Here is a 23,542-nt window from a genome sequence, read left to right as displayed (position 1 = left end):
GTTTATTTCAGCCCCCCCTATGAGAGGAACCGCACAACCGTACTGATCAGCGAACCTCAGGGGATAAAGGTCCGGGGAGGGGGGTTGGAGCACTGCACATGCACCCTAAACTTAACCAAATTTTGGTTGCAAAAGTGTTAGCACATTAGAAATCAAACGGGACCCAAAAATTCCCAAACTAATCAATAAAATGAACATGATCATTTCCCCGCTCTCCTACGTTCGTTCATTTGTCTGGAACTTATGAAAGCATTTCACAGAATGGAGGAAGAAGAGAACATTTCTATTTCTAAACATTTATAAACAATAGAAACCAAGCAATGCAAATTTTTTTGCACTACGGCTGCTTTCCTGCAATACTTCTGGAAGGGGAAAATTTTGATCTTACAACCAGAACTAGCTATAACTGTCATTAACTGAACTGCTACAAGGACACTTTACAAGCTACCGAAAACTCTCAAAACTATAGCAGAACCTCAATAAAAACTTGGGCTACTTGAATTACTAATATATCACAGCTGTTCTGCAACTGCACCTATGCTTCTTTCAATTTTTTATCCTTTTGGAACTAATCAAGGGCCACTGCAGCGCACAAGGGACTTCTTTACAGACTGATGATTGATGATTACTTCACAAACTGTTTGCTGCTTCCCCAAACCACTTCACACTGAACTGAAGGGCTCTGAGGTGAAAAATCAGCCAATGGGTGCAACCTACATAACAGTTATCCGGCTGGTCACCCATAATGATTGCATTGTCATACACACACACTCCTTATTCTTATCATCCAGGTAGGTTCCAACCAACAATTCAGTGTTCATATGACCCTGCACCCGCAGAAGGGTTGCCAGAATTCTGGTCCAAGTTACCATTTCTCCATGCATTTCCACCATCTGAACTGCTGCAGGCCTGATTTGGAAGGGCACCATTCCCAAGATCTCCATCCAAGCTCATCTGCTGGACTTCTTGAGGGGACAATATCTTGATGCAACGAACACAACTAACAAACTCCCTGCAAAATCACCAGAATGTGACAAATTCAAAGTCGAGGCAAGCATATTTAATCTAAAAATACTTAATTACAGTGATGAGTGATCATCCTCGCTTTTTTTTTTTTTTTTTGGGCGGGGGAGGTAGGGGGTGGCTGGCGCTCAATGAATGAGGCAATTGACACTGAGAAGACACGTCAATTTCCTCAGCAAGTGTCCCCATCTTCTAGAAGATCACTAGCACAGATTTGAAGCCCTGCAAGAGAGGAGTTCCTATATGGAGACTCAAGTGAACAATGTTTGGGAATGTCAAAACTAGCTATTCTCACTGGTCAGTCCCAAAGTGTGTGAGGACAAAGCAAGAGAGGCATTACATAAAGAGGTAAAATGGTAAGCTTAACATGATCAATAAATAGGCACAAGATTCAATTCTAGTGAGGTGAGGCCTCAAAACATTGCCATAAGAACTTTCGAAAGAAGGATGCCATTATTGGAGTAAAACATGAAAAGGAATTCATTATGTCAAAAGTATGCACATGTGTGTGTGTGTGAGAGAGAGAGAGAGAGACAGAGAGAGCTTACTCCCAAGGATCGTCCCCAACTAGCAGAACATCATTCTCATGGTCTACATAGACCAGTTTCCACCCAATTCTCTGTCGATCCTCAAGCTGTCCTTCTATGCCAAATCTACGAGCCAAATCTTGTTTCAAATCTTCATAGCCTGAATAGCGGCTAATATCAATCGATCGTCCAACAGCTCCACGCTTGTAAACCTGCACATAAGGAATAATTAGGTCAGGCTCCGGTGAGTTATAAGGGAAATGATAAAAACAAATAGCACCATGTATTGGCAAGTATTGCGAAAACATCAACCTTGGTGAACGTTCGCATCCGCTGGAATTGAGGTGGCGGAGCCCATGGACCTCTGCCTAAGAAGCCACTGTCATTGATGGTAGAATCAATTGAATTAAATGGTATATCTGGAACCCCAAGTGATTGAGAAACAATTGAGGACGACAGTTCCTGCTGAGTATCTTTGGAGTTTCCATAGTTGGAAAGCATGCCATCTGAGGAAAGATGATTTGGGAAATCCTTTCCAGATTCTAGGCCCTTCACTAGCAAAGGATCAGGAGTCAAAGGCATTCCCATTGGACCATCAATGCTCACGCCAAACAGAACATTATTCCTTGGATCTGCCTGAACTTCCCCATCCTGACTTGTGTCCCTGAACAATGCTGACTGGGGATTGAAAGACGACAATTGGAAGTTCTGCTGTAAAGGCCCATCATTCTGAGAAAGGCAAACTGACGTTGCTGAAGACGATGAGTCCAAGTAATCAATCTGGGCTGCAGCATTAACATACATTTGTGGGGCAAAAACACCTTGAGCCTGACTCTTAGATACGGGCAACACTGATGCAGAAGGCTTGATATCAGGCTTCTGCTGCAACTCCTTCACTAAGTTAGAAGCTGCTGACATGGCTTCCAAAATACCAGGATTCAAGAGTGTTGCAGCAGATTGAGCCATTTGCTCTGGCAATGCTGGGCTGCGTTGGGTTTTACTGCATGTGACTGGCAGGGCTACATTGGAACAGTTGTTTGTTGAAGGGGATGTGGAACAAGATGGAATGTCATCATTAAGACCTGACTGTACTCCACCTCCAGTGGCTGTCAGTAAACTGCCTGCAGTTGAGAGAAGATTTTCTGTTGAGGCTGAAGGAAGTACCATCTGTCCAGGCAACTGTGCCAGCATGCCTGGTTGCTGCTGCTGAAGCTTTGTTGGTGGTTGAATCTGCTGGGTTGAAGGAGAGATCTGAACACCTGGTTGCCGTTTATTTGTCATGTGCTGGGGGATCATTTGCGGCTGAGAATGCAAGCTCGAGGTAGACACAGTTGACAATTGAGGCACTTCCAACAGCTGCCTCTGCTGCTCTTGGAGTTGGACCAGCTGTGGATGCTGTTGTTGCATAGATTGCTGCAACATGAGTGACTGATGTTGCTGCTGAAGCTTCTGAGAAATCAGTTGCAATTGAATCTGATGTTCTGACATCTGTAACTGTTGGTTAACTTGTGAGAGTTGAGCTTCCATATGATTCTGCTGCTGGTTTTGACTAGTAAATTGCTGCAGCTGCAGCTGCTGCTGCTGTTTCTGTTGCTGTTGCTGTTGCTGTTGCTGCTGTTGCTGTTGTGGTTGTAGTGGTGGTGGTGGTTGTTGCTGTTGCAACTGCTGCTGCCGCCATTGTTGCTGCTGCTGGGGTATCTGAGGAAGGTTTGCATTAAGTTGATGGTTTTGGATATGTGGTTGTTGCTGATGAAGATTGTGGCTCTGCATCAAAACTGGAGACTGTAGTAATTGTGCTGGAGTTTGATTAGGAGGAAATGCTTGATTAATTAAGTTTAGTCTACGCTGCTGGTTGATGTCTTCCAGCTGCTGCTGTGGTCGCATAACTGAGTCTAATTGGCTCAATGTGGTTGGTAACTTTGTCAGCGTGTCAAGCGGTGGTGCTTGTTGTGGCAGTCTCTGGACATTAAATTGTAAGTTGTTTGGCTGCAAGATCTGTGTTCCTGGCAGGCCCAACTGATGAGAAAGATCTGCTGAAGAAAGGTTCTGGAGAACAGGTCCAGTTAGAGTACGCATGCAGTCGGGTTGCAAGGTCGAGCTACTGAGGAAAGGATTTTGTTGCATATTCATCCACTGGACTAAGCTCAGGCCTGGCATTACAGCATTCTGGAACTGTGGATCCTTTATGCAGATATCATCACCAAGCCAAGGCATTGTTCTCTTGGAAAGGTTCTCTAGATCGAACTCATCATCTGCAAAGGCAATCTTAATTGTCATCATTTAGATATCTGCAAACAAAATTCACATGCTATGACAGCATAATTGCATCAAACAGACTACTGCTTCTGATAGTTGGAAAAGGAAAGCTTTTATGGACATTCAGGTAGATTAGGACTCTCTATATTTATCTTCAATGTCAGTAATTAATCAGAGAGAGCAAAGCAAAGCATCCTGACATTCAAACTTTTTTCCGCACTAGGATCATCCAATTTTTATCCCAGGAGATCTACTGGTTGATCCTCTCTCTCAAAGAACTAATAATTTGAACTACAGATTACCTGGCATTCCTGGCTGCCTTGGGCGCTTGGATCTGAAAAAAGGTGGGGGACAAATGAAAAATGGAGCCACAACAGGTTCTATCTCCCATAGTGAGACCCGGTTGCGCCTTTCCCCCGCTGTGGACTCATCCCAGCCAACCTATGCAAGGAGATAACACGATGATGATTGAAAATTTTCACCAAATGTGAGAAAATTTAATGTACAAGTCACATGATTATGGCTGACATAAAAAATTCGAAAGAAAAAAAAAAAAAATTACTATATTGGCAGAACCTTAAAAAGAGATCACCAAATTACCTGCAAATTACGCCATTGGGAGTCCTTCCACCTTACTGGATCAAGATCACTGATGCCTGTTATTGTACCCATATACCTGCAGAAGATAGAGACAAGAATCCTTAAGTACTCCAAATGTCAACAAGATATTTTTTTGTATCTTCATTATCAAAAAAACCAGCGCAAAAAACCATAGTTGTCAAGGCATCCGAGCACTACTTTTAAGTTAAGGTGAGCTGTTGCCTTTGTATCAACACGTTGTATTGTTTATATTGCTATTTTTTAACATTTTATCCATTTCTTATAATTTCTATGGTTTGTGTACATAAGTTTCATATACTGCGTTACATGGAAATGGAATCATTTATTACCATCATCATCATCATCATTATAATAATTATTATTATTATTAATTTTTATGTTTTATTCCATTTCTTATATAATTCCTGTAAATCGAACATGGGCAGGCTCCGAGAGAGTCGTTTGAGGTGGTATGGTAATGTTCAACGGAAGCCTAGGGACGCCCCAGTAAAGAGTGATATGATTCCGATTGAAGGAGCTAAAAGAGCGAGGGGCAGGCCTAAAATGACCATTGGAGAAGCTGTGAGGAAGGGCATGCACAGTCTAGGTCTTGTACCATGTATGACCTCAGATAGAGCCTATTGGAGGGCAAGGATCCATGTAGCAGACCCTATCTAGCTGAGATTCTCCTACCTTGCTAGGCTATGCCTCTTCCTCTTACTTTATCTGACACTTTTATCTTTCACTTCCCAACGTTCATTCGTCATTTTCCATTTTTCACTTCTCATCTCATTTCCCAACCCTCTTTCCATCTCTTCATTTCTCTTTTTTTTGTCTAGATCCCAGTTTTACCTACTTTGTTTGTTTGGATCCATGTAACCGACCCCATTAAGTTAAGATAAGGCTAAGTTTTGTTGTTGTTGTGTACATGAGTTTTATATATTGTCGTTGCATAGAATCACTTAAAACAAATACAATCAAAAGACTCCATGAAACCCCTCAACATCTCCTACTTAGCAACTCCATGAAACCCTAGATAAGCTCCTTGGCTCCAGCTCCGGCATTAGTTCCTTCCACGAACCCAAGCTCCAGTGGCTCCATTTCTGGTAAGATATGTTTTTTTTTCCTGCTTCGTCATGTTCTCCTTCTCCTTTGTCTTCCTTCTTCCTCATTCGATTCTTTTTTTTTTCCTTTTTCTTTCTCTTTTCTTCTCCTTCGATTCTGTTTTCCCCACCTTCTTCTTTTCCCCCTTTTTATTCTACTCCTTACTCTACAACAAGCTTAATCCCAACTAAATGGGATCAGCTACATGGATCGTTGCCCTCCAATCAGCTCCATTCGAGGTCATACTTGATACAAGGCCTAAACTATGACTTGTCTTTCCTCACAACTTCTCCTAGAGTCATTTTAGGTTCACCCCTGGCCCTTTTAGTTCCTTCAATTTGAATCAAATCACTCGTCCATATTAGATCATCCAAAGGCCTCCGTTGACCATGGCCATGCCACCTCAATCGACTTTCTCGTAGCTTATCATGTATCAGAGCTACTCCCAAATCAGCTCTAATATGACCATTACTTATTTTATCCTAGTTTTGCCACTCATCCATCTCAACATCCTCATCTCAACTACATTGAATTTATCTATATGATGCTTCTTAATTGCCCAACATTCTGCACCATACATCATAGTCGGTCGTATGACTGTCCTATAAAATTCTCCTTAAGTTTTAAAGGAATATGTCGATCACACAATGCTCCAGACACACCTCTCCACTTCATCCATCCAATTTTAATTCTCTGTGAAACATCATCCTTTATGTCACCTTCTTTATTTATAACTGAATCTAGATACCTAAAATAATCACTTTGCAAAATCTCCCTCTCATCAATTTTCACCACCTCATTATCCCGTCCTAGTGTAACTTTAGTTTCACACTGTATAATCCGTCTTCGTTCTACTTATCTTAAAACCTTTTAATTCCAAGGTTGATCTCCAAAACTCCAACTTGGCATTAATCCTTGCTTTTGTCTCATCCACCAAAACAATATCATCAGCAAAAACCATACACCAAGGAACCTCATCTTGGATGTCTCTAGTTAAATCGTCCATGATAAGCGCAAACAAATAAAGGCTTGAAGCCCTTACTTCTTACTCTCCTCTCCGATTTTTATTTCCCTTTTATTCTTCCTCATCCTGTTCTCCTTCTTCTCTGATTCTGTTTTCCCTTTTCTTTTTCTTCTGCTGCTGCTGCTGCTGCTGTTTTCTTTTCCCATGCTTCTTCCACTTTCACTCTCTTTGATTCTGTTCTTTCACCCTATTATTTTTCTATTTTTCTTCTTCTATTTTCTACAATTATTAATTATTTACTGTTTGTTGTCATAGGTTTAGTTTTGTGTGTGCGTGTTTGGAGAGGATTGGGAGTTGGCAAGCTGACTTGGTTTTGGCAATTTTGAATTTTACTTTTTCCTGTTAAGCTATTACCATCTATAGTTATGGGTGTAACCATAGGTCAAGTGTTCTGTGTTATACTGTTATTCAACTTATTCTTTCTATTGGAAAGCAACATATTTTTGGTCTGTTTACATGAATTTATGTGATTCTATTGCCAGGCAGAACGTTTGACAATCTTATGGATTTTGTGCTGATAGGTGTATTCCAACCATTTAGATGTAGAAACTGTTTGCAGCATCTATTGAAACTTGAAACTTTTAGAAGTCATGTAATAGGGGTAGTTTAGGAACTAGTTCTATCACTAGTTGCCTTATTATGTAATTCTTCTTTATTTCTTTATTTTCCTTTTACCTCCGTAGGGAGGTGGATGTAATTCCATATTAGTTGTGATTAATGAATATATGGTGAATGGAGAAGTCTCTCCAAACACAATCGATTACAGCCCAAACACTTTCTTCTCTCTTCTCTCTCCTCTTGCTATCTTCTTCCTCCTCCAATCTCTTCCTCCTCTCTTCTTATTTCCTAAACCTAGGATCTAACTTGGTATCAGAGATTTAGGTTTGAGAGTCCTATCATCTTCCTTTCCTTATTCTTTTCCCTCTCTTTGAGATCCTAGAACTCAAAGGATCTCAAGGAAGAGGTTCCTATGTAAACCTCTTGCTGAAGAGATATGAAATAGGTCTTCTACAATCTATTTAGGTGATTGAAGATGGTCTTCGAACCACTGTGAAGCTCCATTGAAGCTGTATTGAAGGTTTCCGCCAGCTGCTTCTTGCAGGCCATGTCCTTCTATTTCTCGGCAGTTTTTTGGAGCTTGGAATAGTTCAATAGGATCGTACAAGGGTCCTTTCTATGCTCCATGTGTGCTTCCTTGATGGATGAAGGCACTGCTGAAGCATAACTCAGTTTCGTTGGACTCCTATTCTGCCCAGATTTCCGCCAGTTGCAGGTTTAAACTATGTCTCAGCTCCATTTCAGCATGGGTTTGGCTGTTGGAGCAGCCCACTAGGATCGTATAGGGGTCCTATTTCTGGCCTTTGTGTTTCCCATTGATGGATGAGACTTTCCTTTGAGCAGTACTCAGTTTTGTGGTGATTCTTTGCTGCCCAGGTAAACCCGATACTGCTGTATTTCTTTTGTTCTTACAGGATATATTGGGCTTCTTGTTTGGTTGAGAGGTGATTATGACTACATCTTGGAGCTTGTGTAAGCTGTTCTCACTCTTTGAAGAGTGTGAGGCCTGATGTTTTAATGCACTTGAAGTGTTTGATTTAAGTCCTCTTAGACATTTGCTGCTAGGACTGCTTCGGCAGTGTGCTATCCTAGGCTGTTTGTAGGACTTCTTGCTTGTTTGGGTTGAGTGTGCACTCCCCACTTGCCTTTGGTGCTATTGTTTATTGTTGGTATCCATCATGGGTGATTCGGATACATCTGTGCTTGGTACTGCTGATTCTCAGCCTCCCACTGTTGTCCCTCAGTTGGCTTATGAGAGTACTCATCAACAGATTTCTTTTGTGAAACTTGATGGTACTAATTACCTGGATTGGTCACACTCTGTGAGACTTTCTCTCAGGAGTAAGGGAAAGCTTGGATATATAACATGTGCTATCAAGGCTCCCACAGCTGGTTCACCAGCCTTTGATAAATGAGAGACCGAAAATTCTACTATTATGACTTGGTTGATCTTCTCCATGAAACTCGAGATTGGGAGAAGATTTATAAGGAAAGAAACCGCCAAAGCTATTTGGGACAGTGTCTCTGTGGCCTTTGACAGAGTGGGTGACACTGCCAAGGTCTATCAGCTCCATCAACGAATCCACTCATTGAAACAGGGTGACAACACTATTTCTGAGTACTACAGTGCGTTCCTTAGTCTTATGGAAGAGTATGATCATTACAGAGACCTTCATTTGACCAACCTAGAGGATGAAGCCAAGGTGTATCTGACTCTTGAAAAAGAGTGTGTCTTCTCTTTGCTTAGTGGTTTGACTTGTGACTATGAGCCAGTTAGACTCCAGTTGTTGGGCCGGTCTCCCTTTCCCTCTCTTAGTGAAGTTTGTAGTTACTTACAGAGTGAAGAGACCAGACGACTTACTATGGCACCACCACCAGCACCATCTGAGAGGTCAACCCTCAATTCTAGTTCTGTTCGAGACACCCGTGGAGGTGGTAGAGGCCCAGGGCCTAACCGTGAGGAAGCTAGTACTGTGGAGACGGTTGGTGCCAGTGGAGTTGGGCGAGACAGATTTAAATGTGATCATTGTGGTCGCACTGGACACACTAAGGATAGGTGTTGGTCTCTCCATGGTCGTCCTCCTGGTATGCGTGGTCGTGGTGGCTGTAGAGGGGGAGCTCGGGCTCATTCCGCAGCGGCGACTGATGCTGATGCCCCACAGGATGACTCCACCTTTATGGATGCAGTGGTTTGCAGAGTTGCGTCACAATTGAGCACATCTTCTACATCTAGTATGGCTGGATCCTCATCATCCTCAGCTTTGGAGGTCTCCACCTCAGCTTCCACTGCCGCCCAGTCTTGGGTCATTGACTCAGGCGCCACGGACCACCTCATTATTATGATTCCTATACCATTTGTTCTAGTAAGGACAAGGTTAGGGTAGCTGATGGCTCCCTTTCCTCCATATCTGGTAAGGGTAATATCCCTATGACATCATCTATTTCACTTTCTTCTGTTCTTCATGTCCCTAACCTTACTCTGAATCTTCTATCTGTGAGTCACCTGACTAAATTTCTCAACTGCTGTGTCACATTTTTTCCTTCTCACTGTCTTTTTTAGGATTTGGTGACGAAGAGGATTATTAGTAGTGGACGTGAGGAGAAAGGCCTCTACTTTTTTTATCCGTTTTTGCCCACAGTTCATTCCTATGTGTGTGGCCGAAACGATAGTAGTTCTGTGGATTCTGTTATGTTATGGCATCGCCGTCTTGGCCATCCATCTTTTGTTGTAATGAGGAAACAGTTGCCTCACTTATTTTCATCTATTGCCTCTTCTCATGTTTTTCAATGTGAAACCTGTATGTTTGTCAAACATTGTAGGTCTTCATATCCTTATCATGGTAATAGAATTGTTGCTCCTTTTCATATTGTGCATACTGATGTGTGGGGTCCTTCCCCTACTACTTCTTTATTTGGCTATCGTCACTTTGTGTCATTTATTGATGATTTTTCCCGTGCCACATGGACTGTACTTTTGAAGCATAAGAATGATGTTTGTGATGCCTTTCAGAATTTTTACCAAATGATTCTTACCCAATTTGAGACCCGCATCAAAATTGTGCGTTCTGATAAAGGGGGAGAGTACATGTTTGGTGGCCTTCAAGCCTTCTTTACTACTCATGGCATTATCCATCAGCTAGTGTGTGTTGACACGCCCCCAACAAAATGGGGTTGCTGAGAGGAAAAATCGCCATCTCCTAGAGGTCACCCGTAGTCTCTTGCTGGGCATGCGTGTCCCCAAGACCTTCTGGTCTGCGGCTCTTCTAACCGCCTCCTTTCTCATCAATCGTATGCCTACCAAGTGTCTTAACTACAAATCTCCCTTGGACATCTTATCTCCTAAGGCCTCTGTCTTTTCTCTTCCTCCTAGAGTCTTTAGTTGTGTTTGTTATGTGCATGTTAACAAATCTGCTCGCACTAAACTTGATCCCAAAGCTCTTAAGTGTCTCTTTCTTGGATACTCTTCTACTACCAAGGGGTACAGGTGTTATCATCCTTCTTCCCGCCGAAGTTTCATTTCCAAGGATGTTACCTTCCTTGAATCTGTCCCTTTCTTTGTTCCTTCTCAGAATTGTGGGAGTGAACAGGCTACTGATGATTTCTTCCTTTCTCCTCTATCTACATCTCCTTTTCTACTTGACATTGGAAAACACAGGACTGTAGATGTGGTTGAGATTAATGATCAACCAGGGGGGAATACAGATTTGGTTGTTGAAAGTGGTTTTGGCAAGGAGAAGGATTACCACCTTACATACAAAAAAGGTGAAAGCTTGCATAATACGAGAAAGATGATCTACCAAGAGTTCTCTTCAGATCCAGATCCACATCCTGAGATTCATCCTCCTCAATCAGGTGACATTTCTTCTCCCCCATCTGATTTGGATCTTCCTATTGCTATTAGGAAAGGGAAAAGAACTTGTACTAATCCTATATCCCAGTTTGTTTCCTATGATGCAATTTCTCCTACAGGCCTTGCCTTTATTACTGCTCTCTCTACTGCTTCCATTCCCAAGAATGTCATTGATGCTATGTCTGACCCAAAGTGGAGCCAAGCCATGTCTGAGGAGATGATGGCACTTGAGAAGAATGGTACTTGGCAACTTGTTGACCTTCCCAAGGGACGTGTCCCAGTTGGATGCAGATGGGTCTACACAATCAAGTATAAATCCGATGGTAGTATTGAGAGATACAAAGCATGGTTGGTAGCCAAGGGGTACAGCCAAGTCTATGGAATTGATTACCAGGAGACATTTGCCCCTGTGGCCAAGCATAACTCCATAAGAGTTCTTTTATCCTTAGCAACCAACAAAGATTGGCCTTTATATCAGTTGGATGTGAAGAATGCCTTCCTTCATGGTGATTTGGAAGAGGAAGTGTACATGCAAACTCCACCAGGCTTCACGATGCCCTCAGCTGAAGGGAAAGTGTGTCTCCTTAAGAAGGCTCTATATGGTCTCAAACAATCACCAAAGGCATGGTTTGAGCGCTTTCGACAGGCCATTCTGAAGAATGGATATTCCCAGAGCCAAGCTGATCATACTCTCTTTACCAAGCGGAGTAATGGTACTATCACAGCTCTCATTGTCTATGTTGATGATATCGTGGTCATCGGAGATGATACACCTGAGATAGGTAAATTGAAGAGCTACCTGGCACAACAATTTGAGATCAAAGATCTGGGTCCCTTGAAGTACTTCTTAGGAATAGAAGTATCAAGGACCAAGAAAGGGATCAACATATGTCAGAGGAGGTTTATTCTTGACCTGTTGACAGAGACAGGGATGTTAGGCTGCAAACCAGCTAGCTCTCCTATTGAGCAGAATCACAAACTAAGAGAGGATTGTGGTCCCTCTCTTGTTGATGCAAGGAAGTATCAAAGGCTAGTGGGGAAACTTATCTATCTCTCTATGACTTGGCCAGATATCTCTTATGCAGTGGGAGTTATCAGTCAATTCATGCATGCTCCCAAGAGTGGCCATTTGGATGCTGTGTATCGCATTCTAAGGTATTTGAAGTCCTCTCCAGGGAAAGGACTGTTGTATGCCAAGCACAACCACTTGAGAGTGGAAGGTTTCACAAATGCCGATTGGTTGGTTCCATTACAGACAGGAGATCTACCTCCGGCTATTGTACCTTTGTGGGAGGTAACTTAGTCACATGGAGGAGTAAGAAACAGCATGTTGTGGCCAGATCTAGTGTCGAGGCAGAATTTAAAGCTATGGCACATGGAGTGTGTGAGCTCATCTGGTTGAAAAGACTTGTTCAAGAACTGGGGTTTGACGCTGAAGGGCCCATGAGACTGTACTGTGACAACAAGGCTGCCATCAGTATTGCCCACAACCCTGTGCAACATGACCAGACTAAGTACATTGAGATTGATAGGCATTTCATCAAGGAGAAGTTAGACTCTAGCTGTATTTGTACTCCTTTTGTGAAGACTGGTGATCAGTTGGCAGATATCTTCACCAAAGCTCTTGGCTCTCCTCAGTTTAGTTCCTTCCTAAGCAAGCTGGGAATGCATGATATATATTCTCCAACTTGAGGGGGAGTGCTAGAAGTCATGTAATAGGGGTAGTTTAGGAACTAGTTCTATCACTAGTTGCCTTATTATGTAATTCTTCTTTATTTCTTTATTTCCCTTTTACCTCCCTAGGGAGGTGGATGTAATTCCATATTAATTGTGATTAATGAATATATGGTGAATGGAGAAGTCTCTCCAAACACAATCGATTACAGCCCAAACACTTTCTTCTCTTTTCTCTCTCCTCTTGCTATCTTCTTCCTCCTCCAATCTCTTCCTTCTCCCTTCTTATTTCCTAAACCTAGGATCTAATTGAAACGGGATTTGTAGTTTTGTGATTATGATTCTATTGGTTTATTTTTCTGCATCTGTACTTCGATTATGATTAGTTACCTCTCTATTACATATTTACATGTTTTATAATTCCACTTCCTAATTATATGTAATTATGCTTTTTAGTATATTGCTTTGTTTTTTGATAAATATGCTTCTTTATATCCTATACTCAGTTCATTATTTGTTGATTTTTCTCATTTTAGGACATTACTAGCAATATAGCATAATTATATCATTTTGCATTGATATGGTTTTTATGTTGATTCTTGTCTTTTGATGTGGCTTAAAGTGTTGATTCTTGATGTATCATATAAGCAATTGAGCATAATTATATCATTGCTATACTAGATATAATAGATATATAAAAATAAAAAAAATACTAGGGCGCCTTGTCGCCTAGGCACCGTGACTACGCAAAAAAATTAAAATCAAGTTGACTTGGATAAGACTTAATGAGGGTGAATTCTTTTTTCTTTGGGATAAAAAATGAGGGTGAGGGAAACCTTCAATTCTTAAAAGGCATGTATGGGGACTGACCTTCACATGAAATGAGCAATACCATCTTATTCAGATTTAAGGAAATTCTAAAGCCGAAATCTGTTACTTTTTTTTTTTGGTTTTTTTCCTTTTAAGGTAAAGAAACCTGGTATTTTGCTGACACATCTTTCACTTGGGACATTCTCATCATAATTTCTTTTTATTATCAAATCCTGAGAAAACCTTTATTGTAGTGGGTGTGGTGTAAAAGTTTGCACTACTATTTGAAAGCTTAGCCCAAGAAAATTTAAAAAAATAATAAACACTGTTGGGATTTGTCAACAGAATACTGACCAAAAATTTAAAACTTACAGTATCTTGAGCCTGTTGTACCAAAAATTTAGATCTTACAGTAACTTTAGCATGTTGTAAGTTCGTCGTAGAACAAGACACAACATTGGTATTCCATGTTTTTAAAACTTGTTTGCTTTTTCTACCTAATTAATAATGCCACGTGGATGACTTGCATTATAGTAATGATCAATTGAGAAAAATAAGTAATAATAAAATCACCTTCGGGTGCCTGACTCTTCAGTTTCAAACATCATCCGAAATCGCATACCCAGGGATATTTGGTTGCTATAGACAGCCTTATAGTACTTGGCTAAAGGAATCACAAATTCTGATGGACTAGCTCTGCAGAAAAAAGGATTATTTTCAGATAGACTGATCAGATGAAGATTTCAGTTCAGAATGAACTTAGCTAATCTAATATATGGTTCCACAGTATAGTGATTTGAAGAAAATGACAAAGCTAAATAATTAAATTCTAAAACTAGTTCAGACCAAGATAATATAAGCATATTACCGTGGATTGTAAAACACAGTAAATAGGCTGTGGTTTGCAGCAGCGTGGGCGGCAGCTGCTAGGATGCCAATATGCATACTATCACTTGATAATACTGATGACGATATAATAGCAGGTTGCCTATTAGCCCGCCTAATACCCAAGAGAAGCTGCTGCTTTTCATCTCTGCTCACAACAGCAACAATGCAAAAGTTCATCCAAAGAATTTAGCTGGCTTTAGAAAAGCAAAATTAACTGGAAACTCATAACAAGAATCAACAAGGCAAGAGATAAAAACAAAAATTTTCTATTATTGAACATTGATTACCTAATAAATAAGACAGAATCACCGGCAAAGAGCCTCTTTCCACTTACAAATAGACTCCAACCTGTTGTGAGCAAGTGCCTTCTGGGTTGGCCTGGGTACCAAAAGAAATATATTTTTTAAAACAGATATTAATCATGAGCAACCATTATCCAGGCGAAATGTTCAGGTTTACCCACATAATAAAGGCGAACAGAAAGAAAATGTAACCATAAAACCAGCTTAATAAATTAAAAAAAAAAATGAAACAGAACCGTACAAATCAATGACCTACAAAGCCATAAAACCAGCTTACCTCTGAAAATATGCCGGAATGTCCATACATTATCATGCAAGTCTCTGGCTCTTAATTCTTGAGCGGGTGGCTGCTGAGAGAAATCCTACATATATGACAAAAGAATGAATAAGAACCTGCTACAACTTTAAAACTCATGCAGAAAATACCTTGGATAGGGGAATTTACTCACAAGAGGGGGAAAAATCTTCTCTGCTGCACGACGGGGCACAGAGAAACCTCCATGAGTGCTTGTATCACTTGCAGTCAAAGTCTTGCAGAAGAACTCTGTTTGTGGTTTATTTTGTTTAAGTGCAAGATCCGAAGCCAGTAATGACTCCTTGTCGTACTTCATCCAAAAAGAAGAAAGGAATTGATGAATTTAAAAGGTTAACAGGCATAGACAGGAACTTGGAATCAGAAAACAAGGTCTCAACGACATAAAAGAACAAGAGCATTGTTATCACATCTAGTTGGTTTTAACTGATTATATCCTGAAAAGTGCTGAACCCATGAGAACAGAAACATGCAATAGCAGTAGCAGTTCTTTCTGGATATTCTTAATTGCATTGTTACCTTCTTTCTTTGTCCCAGGCAGAACCTCAAAATAATTTTTTTGCAAAGATGTACTCCGTCTCTTTATGGTTGATAATTTATCTTAATTGTTTTCTTTAATTTTCTTTACTATTTTCAACCACGAGAATATATGCAAGCAAATTAATAAATGCATGGGGAATACCTAAAAATAGTCCTGGTTAATAATAACTATCCTCAAACAATTTGGCAGGATATACTTACAGAGGAAACAGGCTGTAGTGTCATCTGGGCATAAACTTCATCTGATTCTGGATCAGCCTAGAAAATTCAATACAACAAAATAATATAATTGATATCAAAATACATCCATTCACAAGGAACAAAAAAGATGAACATAAAAAAGTTAGTTTTCATACATGCAGTGTAACATTATGCAGGAGGCATATCAGCTTTGGAGGCAGATTCGGGTAGTTTGGGATGTGTGTATCTATATCCTTCTGCATGGATGCTGCAACCTGAAAATAGATTGGCCTTTTCATTAGAGCACCACAATAAATGATTCTAAAACAAAAAATCATGGATAATTCCAATTCTTTTATAACCAATGACTCGTGTATTTGAAAAACAACAAGAATTCCAACAATGCTTCTCAAGTTTCCTTTTTTCCAACCTATGCTTTCATCTCAACATATTTCAGAGGCCAAACCAATAGCTAGATCAACAGAATAAAATAAGCTTGTATGATCCAAACAAGTGATAGTATCAAAGTGTTCTGCCTCCATCTATAAGAGGAATAGAACGGTTATATATCATGTTCAAAAAAGTGTACTGACAGTAATGAAACACACTAACAACTTAAACTTCTCAATTTCTGATAAATAGACATTTTACGTAATATTAAAGGATAAATACTCAAGCAAAATATTCAAATCTTTCAACAATTACTTTCCATTTTCCATTGGGAACAACTAACAATAGAAAAGGATAAATCCAGGTAGTTTCTTCAACATTTCAAAGTAAATTCTAAGGGGAAGAGTTTCCTGTCCAGGAGAGTGGACCCTAAGGCAGCACGGGACCAATGGGAGTGCACGTAGAAGCATCAACAAGGGAGGGATTTCAGCCTTTCATGAGGGGCAGGGCGGTCATTTAGCCCCATCCTGTGTCTGGACGCATGAACCACGCTGCCAGACAGAGTGCTTTTGCCCAAATTTTAAATTGCATTAATAATTAATGAAGATGAAGAACAATAAAACGGGTGTCATACAAAATAACCAAAAGGAAATAACTTGCAATGAATTACTGCAAGTGTTCTACATAACCATCATTCATCAAAAAAAAAAAAGGAAAAAAAAATACTTCAATGTAATTTCATTTGGTTGAAACAAACATTCAAGGGTAGATTAAAAAAATACACACCAAATAATTCATAATAAAAACAAAAGAAAGATGGAAAACTTTTGGACAACAAAAATTAAAAGAAAAAGTAAAATGAATAACAAAAATAAATTCCAGATTAGGCTTATTTTATGTTAATTCTACATTAGATGAGGTAATCACCAAAACCTCAAAGTAAGGGCAGAACGGTAATTTCAGATTTAAAAAAAGTACCACAAGCAACACCAACACCCTTCACCACTATGGCGCATAATAGCACATACCACCGAACAAAAAATTACTTCTTTGGCCCATTTTTTAACAACCCACGTAGATGGCGAAAATGTTCAGAACCTCCACGACTTTCTGCACCCAGTGCGCACGCTAGCACATTGTTCAATTTCCTCTGTTTTTTGTTTAATACATTTATCTGTTGTTGTTATTATTATTTTTCTTCCAGAATGCGGAACAGGAAGAGTATCAGTTTCAAAAATTTTTTTTTTTTGGTAGACAATCAGTTTCAAAAAATTAATTAGTAAGTTTCTGAAGTTTTCCTCCTCCGACCACCATTCTTTAACTCAAAAGTCAACAAGAAGTTTCACCAACAAGACGCATCATGGGAGCAGAAACCCTAACCTGCTCGCTGTGACCCTGAGGAAAGTACACCACGAGGCTCCCGACCGGCGGCAACGTGACGAGCGGTCCCGCACACGCGTGCCATAGCTCAGGGTTGATGCTCTTTCTCTCTCCTGCAATAACATGTGGTAACAGATCAAATCATAGAGTATAAACATCATTTTTTTTTTGGGGGGGGGAGGAAGAAAATGTCAATATATGGACAGCAAAAGCGGAATAAAAAGAAATATTCCAATGAAATATTTCGAAGAAAATCAGAAATTTAATCATAATGGTTTTTCAAGACAGACCTTCGCAAGAGTTGGCAGTCGCCGGCGCCGCTGCACTATTCGCCGGCGCCTTCATTGTAAGGATTCCGACAATCTCTCCCTCCCTTACGTCTCACTTAGCTGAATAAGTTTGAAAACTTCAACTGATCATTTTTCACAGAACAAAGGAATTAATTTGGAACTTTCAAGGAACAGAACGGAAAACACAAGCTCACAACAACAACTCAAAGCAGTTCTCTCCAGCTGAGATTAGAAATTTCAGAGAGAACCAGATCGCAAGATCAATCTTCGAAGAGCAAAACACCTCAAATCATCGATTTCTCCGCCACACTTGAGAGCAAAGGCAACCTAATCAGATTAAAAATGAAAAAAGAACAGCTCTATAACTCTTAGGTTGAAATTTTCCGGCGAACAGCCGGAAGTAGGAGAAGAGAAAAGAAGGCCGGCAAGAGAAGACGACAGGAACGAGAAGCGTTGGTACACGAGGCCGGAAAAGTCGCCGACAAGAGAAAGACCTGAGGAACTGAAAAAACGGAAGGTTTGCTAAGTTCTTCGCAGACCAAATGCCTCAGCACTGCCCCCTCTCTCGCCCAACAACCCAGACAGATCGTTTCCCTCTTTTCACCCTTCTTCAGACATACACACTTCAGCGTTTCCACTACTACTACTAAAGTCTAAAGGCAAACCCATGTGGAGTTGTGGTGACTGGTTTGGAGTGTCACTAAGGTTATTTCTTGGAAAAATTACAGATCACCCCTGATTTTTTAATCGAAACTCAGATTACCTCCTGATTTTTTTAAAAATCTCAAATGTTTCCCTCTACAGTAACGGTGTTAGTCTATTGTTAGTTATTAGTATGAAAGGACTATTTAACCCTTGCAATAAAACATTAAAATTACATTTATAATACTACCCTTCCTTCATCTTCAACATTGATCAAGATCATATCACTTAACAACATAAAACTAACGTTAAGGACTAATCTGCCAATTTAGGGTCTAAACTAGAGGATGATAGGTTTTTCAAAAACTAGGGGTTAATCTAAGTTTCGATTGAAAACCAGGGGGTGATCTATAATTTACCCTTATTTCTTTGTCTTCCTTAGGAAATCCTAACGATAACCATGGTTAAATTACTTAATCCCATTCAAGCAAATTACTTATTTCATTTTTCAAAAAATAGTTTTTTTTTTTGGGTAAATTTGAAATACTCTTTCCTTTTAATCTTTTTTTTTTGGTAAAACCCTTTCCTTCTAATCAAACAATGGTTAGTTTATAATTTCAAGGTCAAGCATATTGTCCATTTCGTCTTCCAAAGCTTACTCTTTCTTTCTTTTACCAAAAAAAAACAATAAAAAGTTGGGCAAGGGATCGTCTGTGATGTCTACACGCCCCACCAATAAAGGGGAGGAGAGAGACTATGGAGGGCGTTCATACTAGAATACTTATCATCTCCAATTCGCTGTCCGTTCCAATTTCCTCCAATTCCTCACATAAGAGCGAAAATGACCACCCTACCCCACCTTGGTCAGTGTGTTCAGGCAGGGGGTAGGGTGGTCATTCCCCTCCTATGTAAGGAATTGGAGGAATTGGAGGAAATAACGATTCTTCATACTGCAATTTGGGTGCATATTCTTTTCCCAAAAAAATATAAAGTGAAACTATTAACTTTTTTTTTTCTTTCTTTTAATTGATAGCTACTAGATGACTCTAATTAAGGGCTTCCATTTGGGTCTGCAATCATCTCCAAGCGGTCCTGCTAAACCTAGAACCGAGTTGATTCTGGAACCGTATATGGGTGATTCAAACCCTACCAAAAGTCAAGAGTTTCTTTTAGAGAACATGCAATGATGCTTTAGCTACAGGAGCAGGCTTAGTATCTCGGCAACTGCAGGTAGATCCAGCATGCTTAAGATGTGGTGCTCATTTGGAAACCAGTGATCATGTAATTCTTGATTGCCCCTTTGCAAGGAATGTATGGTTTGGATGCCCTTTGCAGTATACTCCTCCACCGAGTCCAAGGTTGACTGATTGGATTGGTAGTTGGGATGCTTTGTTTAGGGCTGATAAGAGCAAGGCTAGGGAGTCCCTTTCAAGAGCTTCGTTCATCTGCTGGTACCTGTGGAGGGCCAGAAACAAGCTTGCATTTAATGGAAAGAGCTGGTCTCCTGCTGAAGTTATAACGCTAGCAAATAAAGCCTTCATTGAGTATTTTGTCGCTATAGGAACCCCAGCAAGAATTAGAAGTTCCAGTGCCACGGGTGCGAGCCGCTCAATCCATCAATGGGTACCACCACCTATTGGAGAAGTAAAGGCAAACTGCGATGCAGCTTTGGGAAAGGAAAGCTCAAGAGGGGGCTTGGGCTTGGCGTTTAGAGACCATACTGGTTCTCTGGAAAAGGCCGTTTCTGTCCCCCTCCGGTTAAGTACAGCTCTGCAGGGAGAAAATCCTAGCAATCAGAACTGCGTTAACTATGGCGCTGGAAGAAGGATTCACTAGGCTCCAGGTGGAAACCGACAACAAGGTTGCGATGGAACTCATTCAAAGCACTGGTAGTTCACCTCCAACTGAAGTTGTGGATATTCTCTCTGGTATTCAGAGGCTCTCTGCATCTTTCTCTTCTGTCATTTTCTTATGTATTCCAAGGGATCTAAATGTAGTAGCGGATACCCTAGCTAGGAAGGCCCTGCCTCTTGTGTGCGAGACAGATTGGCCAATCTCCATTCCCTAGCTTCATGAATTATGTATAAATGAGGTCATTGGTTGTCCACACCCTGAAAATCAGTAAAATCCCTCTTTACCAAAAAAAAAAAACTGAGTTGATTTTCGACTGATTATTAAATGGGAATTGGAACCGTTTGGACCCTTTTTTTTTTTTCTTCGTAAAACTGTTAGGACCCATTTAACATACCTATTTTTTTTTTATGAATGAAAACTATATTTAAAAAAAAGGGTAAAATACATGTACCCCCTAAAATGCACCCAATATTCCTCATGCCCCCCTAAGGTTCTGATAAGTCCACACACACCCCCTGAAAATTTCACGTACCACCCCTACTTTTCAACCTAAAGCCATTTAAGTCCACACCGTTAATTTTAGGCGTTAAATGCGAATGTGAAGAAGGTAATGTACAATTATACCATTTGTAGGGCTAGATTACCAAAATGCCCTTAAGTCAAAAAATGACAAAAATTTAAAAAGGAAAAACCCAAAACTACCTTTCTCCCTTTCCCTATGTTTGTGGCGTGGACCTTGGTGGGTGATGAGAAAACATGGCGTGAAGACTGGGAGTCTTTTCTAGGCATTGCAAGGCTAGGGTTTCTATTTCCTTGTCACCGGAGCTGAACTCAGCGAGAACCATGGTTCCTTTGGAAACGCAGGCGTAGAGGATCAAATTCGGATCACAAGATATTGATTGATTAGAGAAGGTTGAGGTACCATCCCAACAATTTGCAGCAAATTCCTTCCCATAGATCGATTGATTTCATATCAAAATGACGAAATGAAATTCCACATTCGCGCCTTTCAATCTCGAGCCAATACAAATTGGAGAGAGTTGCTCAAACAGTTCCTAATTTAAAGAGAAAGAGAGAGAAAGGGAAAGCAGAAGTTATAGGTTTTATCTCCAACACGGAAGAGACGATCAGCCGCCCAAGCAACGATGTCGGAAGCGATATCCCATCCACAACGTGATGAACCTGTGTTGCTGCTCTTGCTGAAACCCCTCTCCCTCCTCCCAAGCTCATACTCACCACCACAATAATCAAAACCAAGAAAAATCCCATTCTCCTTCCCATTCTTTCCATCTTCACTGCTGACTATCTCTGCTTTATTGATTGTTTAAGGGAGAGGAAAGATTTGGTAGTTTGAGCAAGTTAAGTTGAAGAAGAAGCTTTTTGCCTTTTGGCCTTAAGCCCTTCACGCTTCTTCTCTGATGGGTTCTCTACTAACTCCTCTTTATCCATTCATTTACTTTCGAATCTGGGAATTTCGTTGGTTCTCTACAGAAGCAAAAAGTTATTACTAACTCCTTTTTTTTCTCGCTGTCACAGCAGGGAAAAAACAAAAGGGTGGGGGTGTTATTGTAGTGGAAATCGATGAAGAGGGGAAGGGTGTTATGGTAACGAGAGAAGATGATTTGGGGAAGAAGATGATGATGATTTGGGGAAGAGAAGATGATCATGATTACGCAGTAAATGCTCTCCACTATGCTCTCTCTTGCTGCTGAATACGCAAACCCTGCAATCCATCCATCCATTTTTCACCTATAACAGAGTAATTAACTACTTCTTAACCAACATTCATGGAGGTTCATCATCAAACAGTTCATAATTTTAAGAGAAAGAGAGAGAAAGGGAAAGCAGAAGGGTGGGATTGAAGAGGGGGTGGGGTGGGGTTACTGGAGGAAGAAGAAAGAAGAAGAAGATGAATTGGGGAAGATGAGGGTTAAGAAAAATGGTCTTTTCAATTTACAGGGGTGGTTAGAAGAAAGGGTAGTTTGGTCAATAAAATAAAGTTTTTAAATTTTGACGCCTAAAATTAACGGTGTGGACTTAAACGGCTTTAGGCTGAAAAGTAGGGGTGGTACGTGGAATTTTCAGGGGTGCGTGTGGACTTGTCAAAACCTTAGGGGGGGCATGAGGAGTATTGGGTGCATTTTGGGGGGGGGGGGGGGTACATGTACTTTACCCAAAAAAAAAAAGGAAAAAAGAAGAAGGAATACAATTCAAAACTCAACGAGGCTAACCAAGGATAAAGACCCTAACAAAACAACTGTCACACCCTAAACCACCCCCTGGGAGGTTTAGGTAGGTGACCCGAATTGCATAACGGCAATCCGCCTAATCCCACAGATCTAGAAGCAGTTAATATATTCATGGTCCCACATTTGTAACATTACTACAAGTAAGATCAGAGTGCTGCAGATAATCTACAATGATAACAAGAAAGAAAGCGTAGCGATACGGAATGATGATGATATATATATATATTTATACATAAGTGAGTTCTGATACATTCCCTCCTAGTACAACAAATACATACATATATATATAATATATATATATATAGGTGAGATAACTTGACCCCAAAAAGAAAGAGAAAACTACAAACTAAACCAGAAGCAGAGACGGGGATAAACTCCTGTCAAAAGTAAAAAGGAGTCCCCAAGATAAAAAGCATCAAATGCACTCCTCACTGGTCTTCATCAATGATCACTGAAAATACACGCATCATCGACACGACTGCCGTCGGGGTCCACACCAATATCATCATAACAATTAAGGCTCTCCTCCTTGTAATGAGCCGCCATGCCACAACGGTATCCACCTGCAGAATCATCTAGAAGAAAAACATATATAACAGAGTGTGAGCCCCATTGAGCTCGTGAGCAAAACATATCATCATGCATGCACATGCAACCACAAACCACATGATCCTACATGATATGCAAGTCCAGATTTTTTAATTAGCCACCTAACAATACAGCTAAGTCAGGTTAGTGCTACTACAATCCCCAATACATGTATCCTTAGTGTGGGCTTGGTTACCCTTTCCCGCGATACACCCATTGAGTTATCGGAGAGAACTAGTCGGCTCCAGCATCTCCCTACTTAGGTCAGCCCGACCGGCCCTCTGGATTAACTCCTGTGAGGTAACCGACTCAATATAATTCCACCAAACCGGTGCATAATCCTTATATGTGGCATATAGCCAAAAATTCACCTTTCAGTGCTTCCCAAGCTTGTAGCCCAAGGCTTCTAAGCAAATTTGCCCTAGGGCATCCCAGCTGTGCTGAGGCTTCCCGTTGTAAACGCCTCTAGGGTTTTATGGTAGTCCTCACAGTTATCCAAC

At 40.6% G+C, this 23,542-nt stretch overlaps 1 protein-coding gene and 1 long non-coding RNA gene across 2 annotated transcripts; one reads left to right on the top strand and one right to left on the bottom strand.

Moving 5' to 3' along the window:
- Nucleotides 1-677: 677 nt before the first annotated feature.
- On the bottom strand, nucleotides 678-17,852 carry LOC122658725 (auxin response factor 19-like). The gene is made up of 14 exons (XM_043853814.1): nucleotides 17,710-17,852; nucleotides 17,420-17,532; nucleotides 15,826-15,924; nucleotides 15,671-15,727; nucleotides 15,066-15,221; nucleotides 14,894-14,978; nucleotides 14,602-14,692; nucleotides 14,295-14,459; nucleotides 14,000-14,122; nucleotides 4,407-4,482; nucleotides 4,109-4,247; nucleotides 1,863-3,802; nucleotides 1,572-1,762; nucleotides 678-1,012 (listed from the first exon to the last, which is right to left on the bottom strand). The coding sequence occupies exons 1-14, from the start codon at nucleotides 17,762-17,764 to the stop codon at nucleotides 811-813; spliced, it is 3,492 nt and encodes a 1,163-aa protein (XP_043709749.1). The 5' UTR covers nucleotides 17,765-17,852; the 3' UTR covers nucleotides 678-810.
- LOC122658726 lies at nucleotides 17,405-17,891 on the top strand. The gene is made up of 2 exons (XR_006332485.1): nucleotides 17,405-17,547; nucleotides 17,721-17,891. It is a non-coding gene; the product is annotated as an uncharacterized LOC122658726 (long non-coding RNA).
- Nucleotides 17,892-23,542: the final 5,651 nt, after the last annotated feature.

Source organism: Telopea speciosissima, chromosome 4 (genome assembly GCF_018873765.1).
Source record: "Telopea speciosissima isolate NSW1024214 ecotype Mountain lineage chromosome 4, Tspe_v1, whole genome shotgun sequence".
Taxonomy (NCBI): Eukaryota; Viridiplantae; Streptophyta; class Magnoliopsida; order Proteales; family Proteaceae; genus Telopea; species Telopea speciosissima.
Note: the sequence above shows the minus strand (reverse complement) of the source record. Positions and strands in the feature narration are given on the sequence as shown.